Source organism: Chaetura pelagica, unplaced genomic scaffold (genome assembly GCF_000747805.2).
Source record: "Chaetura pelagica isolate M959 unplaced genomic scaffold, ChaPel_1.0 scaffold520, whole genome shotgun sequence".
NCBI lineage: Eukaryota > Metazoa > Chordata > Aves > Apodiformes > Apodidae > Chaetura > Chaetura pelagica.
Genome location: NW_009951812.1, coordinates 234629 through 245705, shown reverse-complemented (window position 1 = coordinate 245705; position 11077 = coordinate 234629). Strand labels below are relative to the sequence as shown.

Genomic DNA, 11077 nt, shown 5'->3' with positions numbered 1-11077 from the left:
GAATCACAGCATGTCAGGGGTTGGAAGGGACCTCAGCTCGTTGAGTCCAACCCCCCTGCCAGAGCAGGACCAAAAAAAGACTAGGGCAGATCACTCAGAAAGGTATCCAGACAGGTTTTGAGTGTCTCCAGAGAAGGAGACTCCACAACCTCTCTGGGCAGCCTGGCCCAGGGCTCTGTCACCCTCACAGGAAAGTTCTTCCTCATGATGAGGTGGAAATTCCTGGGTTCCAGTTTGATTCCATTGCCCCTCATCCTATCCCAGGGAAGCCCAGACCCATCTCTGCTCTGTGGAGGGTTATCCCCAAGGTGAGGCTGTTCCCCACCCAGGTGTGAGCACTTGCCTTTGTGGTTGAAGTCGTAGATGTAGTCAGGGCAGGGCACAGACACCTCCTGGCTGGGGGAGCCCTTGGGCCAGCAGATGATCCCATCCCACTCGGGCAGGCAGCTGGTGTCTGGCCAACAAGACACATCTCACTTGGGCTCCAAAAAGGGGCCACATTGTGACCTCCAGCTTCCCCAGGGGTGCCCTGGACCAGGGTGAGGAAAAGACCACCAGCCCCAGCCTGCAGAGCAGGGGGTGGGTAGGGGGGACACGTCCCATCACGTCCCACCTCCCCCTGGGGCTCCACAATTCTCATTTGCCATGGGCACAGGGTAGTCTGGGAATGGGTGATAGTTTGACCAGCACCTCTTTGTGCCCAGAGCAGCCACCGTGCCAGGAGCTCCTCAAACCCTCAGGAGCCATCTGTCCCCACTCCCATCAGAGGGACAGCATTTCCCACAACACAGCCACCCCCACCAGGGCTGGCCCATGTGCAGGGGAGGGGACCCTACCTTTGATCTTCTCCAGTTGGGCTTTTATATCTCTCTGACATTTCTCCTTAGCTTCCACCAAGAGATAGATCTGCTCTTCTTTTGTGAGAACATCATCAGGGTCAACCTGCCCAGCCAAAACCAAAGTGTCAAACCCCCATCTCTGGGTAGCTTGTGGCAGCAGCTCAGCTCAGGTCTCCTCTTTGTGCTCACCATTTAGAGATTAATCCTCCTGAGAGACCTCAACCCACCCTGGTGGGCTCCAGAGCACCCTGAGGGCGGACAATGAGACCCACAAATGCTTCCCAACTTGGGGCAGCATCCATGTCACTTCTTCTGTCACCAAACCCCTTGTTGCTCCCTGCTGCCAACCCTTGAATCCAACCAGCTAATGAACACCAAGCCCAAAATCACGAGGGGCTTGGGGGCTGCTACAGAAACATCATCTAATGTGGCAACAACCCTTTGCTGAACCCCATAGCCTGGTGGTCTTGCCTGAAGAGAGGTTCTCATCAAGCAGGAGCATCCCTGGGGCAAGAAATGGGAGTGAAGAGACAAGAGAAGCATGTGTGGAAAAGGGATGTGCTGGTAGGAAAAGCTGGTGCAGCAGCCACGGAGCTGGGTCTGGTAGCCCTGGAGTCCAGGGGTTGGTTGGGGCTCTGCAGGGTTCACACTGGGAGCAGCATCTGCAGCCTCCTGGTCACACCAGACCTGCAAACATCTTATGGGATGTTTGGAGATGCTGAGTTTGGAGCCAGGATGGGGAAAGAGCTTTGGAAGTGGGAAGGAGCCTTGATGCAGGGGGTTGGGTTGACTCCCAGGCTGCCCATATGCAAGTGGGACCAAATCCTGTCCCAGAGAGGGGATCTGAGCTCCCATTCCCATTCCAGCCAGCGGGGTGGGTGGGCAGAGGGGTGCAGGGCAAGAGGGGGGGCCCAGCTTTGGGAGAGGGGCTGGACAGACCCAGCTCTGCCCTCACCACATCCCTCCAGCCCTGTCTGCACTGACCCTGAGCGGTGCAGCTCCTTCTGCACCCCTGATGCCTCCCAGTGAACTCTGGGTGCACCTGAGTAGTGGAAAAATCATCAGGTGGTGGCTCCTCAGCTCCTGGAAAGCTTCCAGTGGAAGCAGAGAAACTCTTCCCTCCTGCCCAGCAGCTCTGCAGAGCAGGTCGTGCAGCCGGGGGGACACGCGGCCCCGACCAGAGCAGGTTGAACAATTCACAACATTTAAAGCCAAGGCTGGGACCAGAGGAGCCCCCAGGACCATGCAGACTTAGCAGAGCCCATGGAGGACACCCCAGGACCAAGCAGATTTAGCAGAGCCCATGGAGGACACCCCAGGACCATGCAGACTTAGCAGAGCCTATGGAGGACACCCCAGGACCAAGCAGACTTAGCAGAGCCCATGAAGGACACCCCAGGACCAAGCAGACTTACCAGAGCCCATGGAGGACACCCCAGGACCAAGCAGACTTACCAGAGCCCATGCTGAGCTCAGGAGGCAGCAGCAGAGCAGAACCACCGTGGTGCCTCCCCCAGGGACAGATGCCTCCATGGTCCCACCACGTCTCTGGGATGGGAAGGTCAGGGCTAAGGAGCTGGAGAAAGCAAGACCTTCACCTGGGGACAGCTGAATTGCTGCCAGCCCAGGGCTGCAGGTGATGGAGCAGGGCTGGTGTGTCCAGCAGGACTCAGCATCTTCTGGGAGCACCTTCCTGAGAGGTGAGGAGGGGAGAGGGACCAGCGGGGTGCTCAGGGTGGGGGGAGCACCCCGAGGTGAGTCCCTGCTCCCGGCAGGGTCTGCCCAGCAGTGCTGTGGGAGCTGCTGACAAGCTCACCAGGCTGGGGTGGGGGGTTTCTCCTCCCACCAGACTTGCTGCTGTTCACTCCCCAGGTCTCCAGGAGGATGTGCAAACAGTTCCCTGGGGACGGCAGAGGTTGTTGGCTCAGCCCGAGGTGCTAAAATCCTCTTCATTCAAGGCAGATTCCTCTTCTCTTCTCAGAAACTTCTCTCCCTGCTGGGTGGCTCATTTCCCAGCTGTCCCAGCATCCTCCCACCACGCTGCTCTGTCCCCTCCAGCCCCAGACTGGTCCCTGGGAGCTGAAGGACCTTAAGAAAAATCCCAGGGAGGTGGCAGGAGGTTGGTTGGGAGGCAGAGGGTGCAGGCACGTGAGCATCACCTCAGCACTGCTGGGCTGGGCTGGAATGGATTTCAGGCAGATGCCAGTTTAACCCTTTGCCTTCTCTCAGGTTTGGGGCAAGTTTTGGGGAGACCTGCTGGGATGTGTCCTGCTCCCCACCAGGGACCAGATGGATGGTCCTGCAGCAGGAGTTTCCACTCCCATGGGTGCCTCAGGCAGCCTGTGAATGAGGCAAACTGAGCAGGGAGGGTCAGAGCTGGTCCCACCACAGCTGAAACCGTCCCCATCAGGGTCCCTTGTCACCCACGGGGGGCCCAGGACCGTCCCCTGTGTTTGGGGATCATGCAGGTGCTGGAGCCTCCCAGCCCAAACACCTGGTGTCCCCAGCAACCCTGGGGGAAAAGGGACACAGAGCATGGAATCCTTGTTCCCTGAGCAGGTCAGGGTTAGTGGCATGAGGCTGAAATTCAAAATCCCAGTGCCAAGCCCTGGGATCAGCCATCTCCCACCCCTGGGATCCAGCCTGTGAGATCCATGTCCAGGTGCAGCTCTTGCTGCCTCCGGGAGGGCAAAATCCCACATGGAGCAGAGCCCTGGAGCCTCCTTTGGGATTTTCCTGGCAGGGCAGCTCATCCTGGTCCCAGCCACGAGCCCCCGTGGTGGGTCAGACCTTCCCTGGGCTCTTGCAGCCAGGGAGCCCAACAAACCCAAGTGACAGTGCCCAGGAGCTGCTGCTGCTCCCTCTGATTGAATCCGACAGGAAAAGAAGCCCCTGGGTTGCTGTCCCTGCCCGGGCAATCAGCTGGAAATCCAGGGGGGATTAGAGGCACCTCTGGCAGCTGCTCAGCTCCTCAGCCCGATTTAGCCCCCAGCCTGGAGGGCTGCGTGGGAGCAGAGACTGGGGGGCACCACAACTCCCCCCCCTGCTCCTCGGGAGGGCACGGCCTGTGGGGAGGGGGAGGCAGCTGAACTGCAGGGTTGGTGTCTTCTGAAGGCTCTGCTGGGGGTGGTTTCTGACCAAGGAGCTGCCAGGGAGTGAGGACAGAGGTGATGTTCTTTTGGAGGGGGATGGAGGGATGGAGGGATGGATGGAGGAAGGGATGGAGGGATGGAGGGAGAGAGAGATGGATGGATGGAGGGATGGATGAATGAATAGAGGGATGGAGGAAGGGATGGAGGGAGAGAGAGATGGAGGGATGGATGAATAAATGGAGGGAGGGATGGAGGGAGAGAGAGATGGAGGGATGAATTAATAAATGGAAGGATGGAGGGAGTGATGGAGGGAGAGAGAGATGGATGGATGGAGGGGGGGAGGGATGGATGGAGAGATAGATGCTGTCTGGGGGGAGGCAGCAACACTCAGGGGCAACTTGATTCCCACTGCAGGCAAGATCTGACCCCAGCTCTGAGTTCACAGATAGACAAACACATTGGAGGCTTTTTTTGCTAAATGACTTGCTCTATTATAGAGAGCTCTGGGAAGCAACAAACAACACCCACCCAGCCCCCCCAGCTCCCCAGCCCCACGCCAGCAATCCTGGGGTGACGACAGGCAGCAAATTTCCCAGCACTTTGTGGCTGGTCCCCCCCCCCCCAAGAGCCCATAACCCGGCTGGTTACCCTGCAACCCTGATTCAGGTGCCTGAAAATACAGATCTAACTGCATTTGGGCTGTCTGTGCATGAACAAACCCTTAAATATATATATATATATATGTAGACAAGCACTGGCTGGAGAAATGGGACCAGGCAGCACCTCCACAGCAGAGGAGATGGGAGGTTGTGGAAACCCCATCCCTGGAGGTGTTCAAGGGGAGGTTGGATGAGACTTCCTGCAGCCTGATCTGGTGGGAGGTGCCTCTGCTCATGGCAGGAACCTGATGATCTTTAAGGTCCCTTCCAACCTTCACCACTCTATGGTTCTATGATCTGTTGTAATTCATTTTTTACCCCTTTATTTCTGGGATCCCAGTGCGAACTGGGAATGGTTTTTCCTTCTCCTGTGCTCTGTTGCAAAGGTCCCTTCCAACCCAGACCATTCTATGACTCTATGCTAAGTTGAAGTTGATGGCTCAGGATGTCTTGGTGTGACCCTTGAGCTTCAGTTGCTGGGATGCTGAACCTCAGTGACTTCTTCTGCCTCTTCAAACAGCCAGAAGAGGAGAGTGAGAACAGGAGCATCTCCCACTGGAACCTGCCCAGTGGGGGGAAGAAAGAGAACCCCATTGCCTGTCTGCCCTACAGGTTTGGGGGTGCCTGGTGAAGCAGGGCTGTGAAACATCCTGAGCTGATGACTGAATGGGTGCCCAGCTTCACCCATCCTGTGCAGCACCCTCACCAGCCACCCTGGTGGAGGCTCAGGCACAAGTTCAGCTCTGAGGGGAGATGGGGGCAAAGCAGCCCCTGAGCAGGAGGCCAGAGGGGGGGTTGGTTCAGGGAGGCCTGGGCTCCTTTCAGGCAGCACTTCATAAACCCCAGGCTTCAAAAGGGCTCTGCAGCCCTCACAGACCTGCCTAAAAACAGACACACTTTTCCCCTGGGTACCAGGGCAGGTTTATCAGCCCTTTATCAGTCATCCTGTTGCTATTTTCTTTGCCAGCCCCCCCGGGGCCCATTTGAGTTTAGGTTTCCAGGGATCACTTAGCAAGCAGCCCCCATGCAGCCCACCCGGTGCAGGTGCTGGGGGGGACACATGTCCCCCCTTTTGTGGCTTTGGGGGGGGGTGGCTGGTGGCTTTGCTGCTCTGGGAGCTGATGACAATGGGCAATTGTCAAGTTGGGGCCCCTCTCATTTGAGTTTTCTTCCTTTTATAGTCAGCAGCAGTTGCTGCAGCAGCTGGGCTGCCCCTGGGGGCCTGGACAGGATATAAGGGAAGGAGCAGAGTTTTCCCTTTGATCCCTCTGCCCGGTGGCTTCCCTGGGAGGCAGGACTCATCCCCGCACCCCTGCAGACCCAGCACGATGCCCCTCAAGAAACCCGAGCCAAAGAAAGAAGCAGGTAGAGCAGTTCCAGCCCCGGAGCTCCCCAAGGAACCTGCCTTTGATCCCAAGAGCGTGAAGGTGAGTGAGGGATGAGATGAGATGAGATGTCCCCTCCCTGCCTGGCACCTGCTGGGCAGGGGGGGCTGAGGTGCCACTTTAGGCAAGCTGAGAGCCAGAGTTGGGAGGGGGACAATGAGCAGGTGGCTGCAGGGGGTTGGCAGGGATGCTCTCCTGCCTTGAGAGGTGTTTCACTGTCCCCTCAGCCAGGGAAACTGCTTCACCCTCCCCCCAGGGCACCCGCAGCTCTGGTGTCAAACACCCTGAGCCCCCCACAGCTCCTGGCTGGGACATCCTGCCAGGACCCTGGCTGCAGGAAAAAGCTTCTCTGTCCCTCCCCCCACTGCCTCCATCCCGAAGGAATGTGCCACCTGCCTTTTCTCCTCCATGCAGGAGCATCTTTTATCCCAGTCTCTACAACAGGAGCTGGGTTTTGTCCTGATGCCCCAGGGTGTAGGTACGAGTTTGAGCTGTGGCAGGAGAGCTCCTCAGAGCAGGCTCAGCCCGGGGGCTGTTTCATCCCTTCAATCAGGGATCAAAGCCTTAAAATTACATCCTTTCCAGCTGATGACTGAATGGGTGCCCAGCTTCACCCATCCTGTGCAGCACCCTCACCAGCCACCCTGGTGGAGGCTCAGGCACAAGTTCAGCTCTGAGGGGAGATGGGGGCAAAGCAGCCCCTGAGCAGGAGGCCAGAGGGGGGGTTGGTTCAGGGAGGCCTGGGCTCCTTTCAGGCAGCACTTCATAAACCCCAGGCTTCAAAAGGGCTCTGCAGCCCTCACAGACCTGCCTAAAAACAGACACACTTTTCCCCTGGGTACCAGGGCAGGTTTATCAGCCCTTTATCAGTCATCCTGTTGCTATTTTCTTTGCCAGCCCCCCCGGGGCCCATTTGAGTTTAGGTTTCCAGGGATCACTTAGCAAGCAGCCCCCATGCAGCCCACCCGGTGCAGGTGCTGGGGGGGACACATGTCCCCCCTTTTGTGGCTTTGGGGGGGGGTGGCTGGTGGCTTTGCTGCTCTGGGAGCTGATGACAATGGGCAATTGTCAAGTTGGGGCCCCTCTCATTTGAGTTTTCTTCCTTTTATAGTCAGCAGCAGTTGCTGCAGCAGCTGGGCTGCCCCTGGGGGCCTGGACAGGATATAAGGGAAGGAGCAGAGTTTTCCCTTTGATCCCTCTGCCCGGTGGCTTCCCTGGGAGGCAGGACTCATCCCCGCACCCCTGCAGACCCAGCACGATGCCCCTCAAGAAACCCGAGCCAAAGAAAGAAGCAGGTAGAGCAGTTCCAGCCCCGGAGCTTCCCAAAGAACCTGCCTTTGATCCCAAGAGTGTGAAGGTGAGTGAGGGATGAGATGAGATGAGATGTCCCCTCCCTGCCTGGCACCTGCTGGGCAGGGGGGGCTGCGGTGCCACTTTAGGCAAGCTGAGAGCCAGGGTTGGGAGGGGGACAATGAGCAGGTGGCTGCAGGGGGTTGGCAAGGGTGCTCCCCTTCCTTGGTGAAGGTGAGTGAGGGATGAGATGAGATGAGATGTCCCCTCCCTGCCTGGCACCTGCTGGGCAGGGGGGGCTGAGGTGCCACTTTAGGCAAGCTGAGAGCCAGGGTTGGGAGGGGGACAATGAGCAGGTGGCTGCAGGGGGTTGGCAGGGATGCTCTCCTGCCTTGAGAGGTGTTTCACTGTCCCCTCAGCCAGGGAAACTGCTTCACCCTCCCCCCAGGGCACCCGCAGCTCTGGTGTCAAACACCCTGAGCCCCCCACAGCTCCTGGCTGGGACATCCTGCCAGGACCCTGGCTGCAGGAAAAAGCTTCTCTGTCCCTCCCCCCACTGCCTCCATCCCGAAGGAATGTGCCACCTGCCTTTTCTCCTCCATGCAGGAGCATCTTTTATCCCAGTCTCTACAACAGGAGCTGGGTTTTCTCCTGATGCCCCAGGGTGTAGGTACGAGTTTGAGCTGTGGCAGGAGAGCTCCTCAGAGCAGGCTCAGCCCGGGGGCTGTTTCATCCCTTCAATCAGGGATCAAAGCCTTAAAATTACATCCTTTCCACCCACAACAGTCCTGAGGGTGGTCTGAGCATCCCTGCTGCCCACCCAACCACTCCATAGGGATCTTGGCTCCCAGGATGCAGCCTGGACATGGACATGGGACACCCCACCCTGAGCAGGCTGGGGAGGGAGAAGTTCAGGGCCAGGGAGACACCCCCAAGACCCCCCAGCATTGACCTCATGCCCAGCCCTGTTTTCCTCTCCCAACAGATCGAATTCACCACTGAGCAGATCGAAGGTAAGTGCAGGTCCCTCCTTCTCCAGCTCTAGAAACTGGGAATCCTTTTCCCGGGTGGTTTTTCACAGCAGACGTGGGAGCCAAGAGGCTCCATCTGACAAATTCCCCCCTTGGAGGAAAGCCCAGCAGGATCCAGGTGCCCCATTCCCTCCCAACACATTGCTCAGCCTCCAGGATACTCTGGGGAGGTTTCCTAGCAGGGAGAAGGGATATCTGGGATCAGGAAGTCATGTTCCTGCCTGGGAAGGAGGTGGAAAGGGAGGAGGCAGGAGATGGAGGTGGGAGAGATGCCCAAGGGGAGTCGGAGCCAGGGATGGAGCTGGGAGAGCAACACCAGGAGCAGTGAATGGATCCAGGCTTCTGGCTCTGTGCTGAGGATGCACCAGTTGGAGAAGATCATCCCAGCTCCAGAGCCTGGCAGGGAAAAGGTGTTTTTCCATCCATGGTGGGAGGTGCAGCCTGGTTCAAATCCTGGATTCACAGCCTCTGGAGATGCAGGGACAGCCCCGTGCAGGGGGGCTGAGCTGGGATGTCTCAGCTCTCCATGGGCAGTTTTCATGCCCTTCTGTAGGGAAGGGAGAAGATCTGAGGGCAGATCCTGGTGGGAATACTGGGAGGAAGAGACCCAGTGTCCTGCAGGCTCAGCCCCCCAAGCAGCTTTCAGAAGGAGGAAAAAGAGCCAGTGGGAAAGTAAGCAAGTGAGAATGCCAAGACATTTGGATTTAAGCTGCAGTGATGTCCCAGGGCATGTGAAATGTCCCAGAGCATGTGAAATACCCCAGGGCATGTGAGATATCCCGGGGCATATGACACACTCCAGGTAGTAGGGACTGGAGATCCCCAAGTGCCCTGGTAGTGGTGGCTCTTGACCCAGGGACTTGCAGGAGCTGATGTCCCTCCCTGGATGGAGGGATGGAGCCATCGTGGGGTCAAGCAGGATTAAGAGCAGCTCCCCCAGGGTGCTGGACAGGACTACAGGGACACAGCAGGGACATCTAGGGACAGCTCCAGGGGATGGTGAGGCTCAGCAGAACATACCAAGATGCCAAGTAGAAAGTGCTGCAAACTCAAAGTCCTGGACAAGGATTCCCACCAAACCGAGGGCGATGCCTACCAGACCATGGGATCTCCACCACCATGTGCAGACTGTGGTGGTTTGATCCCACCCAACAGCAGGAAGAGCAGTGGCTCTGCTGGAGCCATTGCTGGCCAGTGTGAAGAAGATGGACCAGAACCTGGAAGTCATTAGTGCCATGGACAAGAGACTCAGTCCTGAGCGTTCACATGGACAGGCAGGAAAGGCTGATTTCCCACTTGGGCTAGTCAACTGCTGCTGAGTGTGGAGCCTCTTCTACTGGAGAAGATCATCTGGGCTGAAATGAGAGGCAGAGCCCAGGCCCTGAGCACCACAGGAGCACAGTTCTCCATGTAGCCAACGTGAGGATTCAAAAGAGATCCAGCAGCAGGTCAAGAAGCTGACAAGCATCAGACACTGAGATGAAAGAGAACCTTAGTTGTTCCTAATTTAGGCTTCTTCCTCCAGGCAAGATGTTACATGAGATCATTTATGGGACCAAGCTTGGAATCTCCCATGTCCTTCCATACCAGGATGGTGGGATGTGGTCTGCAAGGCTGGGGTGGACACAGTCACCCTTCCCCAAGCATGAGCAACACCTTGCTGTGTCTGCCCATCTGGGGGATGCCAGCAGAGAGGAGGGGGTGTCACAAGGGTCCTGGGGGATGGGGGGCAGTGGGAGGGTTCCAGAGGTGCCCAGGAGAAGAGCAAAGGGGATGTCCTGCAGCAGAGCAGCCAGTGCTGCCAGGGCAAGGTGGAATCCCAGCAGGTCATCCAGCCAGCTCCACACGGGTGGCAAAACCTGCTCAGGAAGCTGAGTGGCTCGTTGAAGGAGTCTGGCAACCTTGGGTGGCTCCTTGGCCAAGCACCCACCACCCCCCTGCCCACCCCTCCATCCCTCCCCTGCCAGGCAGGACTTGCTCCGGTGGGGTGTGAGTTGGGGTGGGGTGTGAGATGAGCTCTTCTTCCTCACAGAGTTCAAAGAAGCCTTCAGCCTGTTTGACCAGAGCCCCACGGGAGCCATGCAGGTCACCTATGCCCAGTGCGGGGACGTCCTGCGCGCCCTGGGGCACAACCCAACCAACGCAGAGGTGCTGAAGGTGCTGGGCAAGCCCAGGCCAGAAGGTGACTGGGGCAGGGTGGGACAAGCCATCCCTGGCAGCGAGGGAAAGGACTCCAGCCCCTGCAGGAACAGCCCTGCAGAGTGATGTTAGGAAGGGAATTTTAGACATGAGGAGGAAATTCTTTGCTGTGAGGGTGGTGAGAGCCTGGCCCAGGCTGCCCAGGGAAGCTGTGGCTGCCCCATCCCTGGCAGTGTTGAAGGGCAGGTTGGATGGGGCTTGGAGCAGCCTGGGCTGGTGGGAGGTGTCCCTGCCCATGCAGGGGGGTTGGATCTAGATGATCTTCATGGTCTCTTCCAGCCCAAACCAGTCTGAGATCCTGGGATTCTATGATTCTAGGAAGGGACACACAGAGGCTTCATTCCTGCAAAATTCCTTCCCTCCCACTCCCCTGCCCCAGCTGCCCTAAAGGGTGGGCAGTCCTCACCCGGGGGTGGTGGCAACTGATGCTCAGCAGACTGTGTCCTCAGCTGGTGCCAACGGGTGTAACCTGATCACAGCCACAGTGCCCTGGTGCCAAAGGAGCCACCTGCTGGGTGTCATTTTTGGGGGGTGTCATTTTTGGTGGGTGTCACTTTTGGGGGGGGGGGGGGGGTATTTCTG

General features: G+C 57.9%; 2 protein-coding genes across 5 annotated transcripts in view; one reads left to right on the top strand and one right to left on the bottom strand.

Moving 5' to 3' along the window:
• The window catches only part of LOC104398099 (parathyroid hormone/parathyroid hormone-related peptide receptor-like), a 7215-nt gene extending 4843 nt beyond the window's left edge, over positions 1-2372 (bottom strand). The window contains exons 1-3 of the mRNA XM_010008147.1: positions 2295-2372; positions 837-942; positions 344-454 (exon numbers count right to left, since the gene is read on the bottom strand). Coding sequence (XP_010006449.1) covers positions 344-454; positions 837-942; positions 2295-2372 — 295 coding nt within the window. The remainder of the gene's footprint in view (positions 1-343; positions 455-836; positions 943-2294) is intronic.
• Positions 2373-5918: 3546 nt separating this feature from the next.
• Positions 5919-11077, top strand: part of MYL4 (myosin, light chain 4, alkali; atrial, embryonic) — a 9253-nt gene continuing 4094 nt past the window's right edge. The window contains exons 1-5 of one of the 4 annotated variants that reach the window (XM_010008000.1): positions 5919-5960; positions 6925-6949; positions 7286-7332; positions 8251-8278; positions 10329-10478. In XM_010008000.1, coding sequence (XP_010006302.1) covers positions 5919-5960; positions 6925-6949; positions 7286-7332; positions 8251-8278; positions 10329-10478 — 292 coding nt within the window. Of the gene's footprint in view, positions 6018-6924; positions 6950-7249; positions 7333-8250; positions 8279-10328; positions 10479-11077 lie in introns of all 4 variants that reach the window. The other 3 variants (XM_010007992.1, XM_010008009.1, XM_010008017.1) reach the window with 3 other exon arrangements.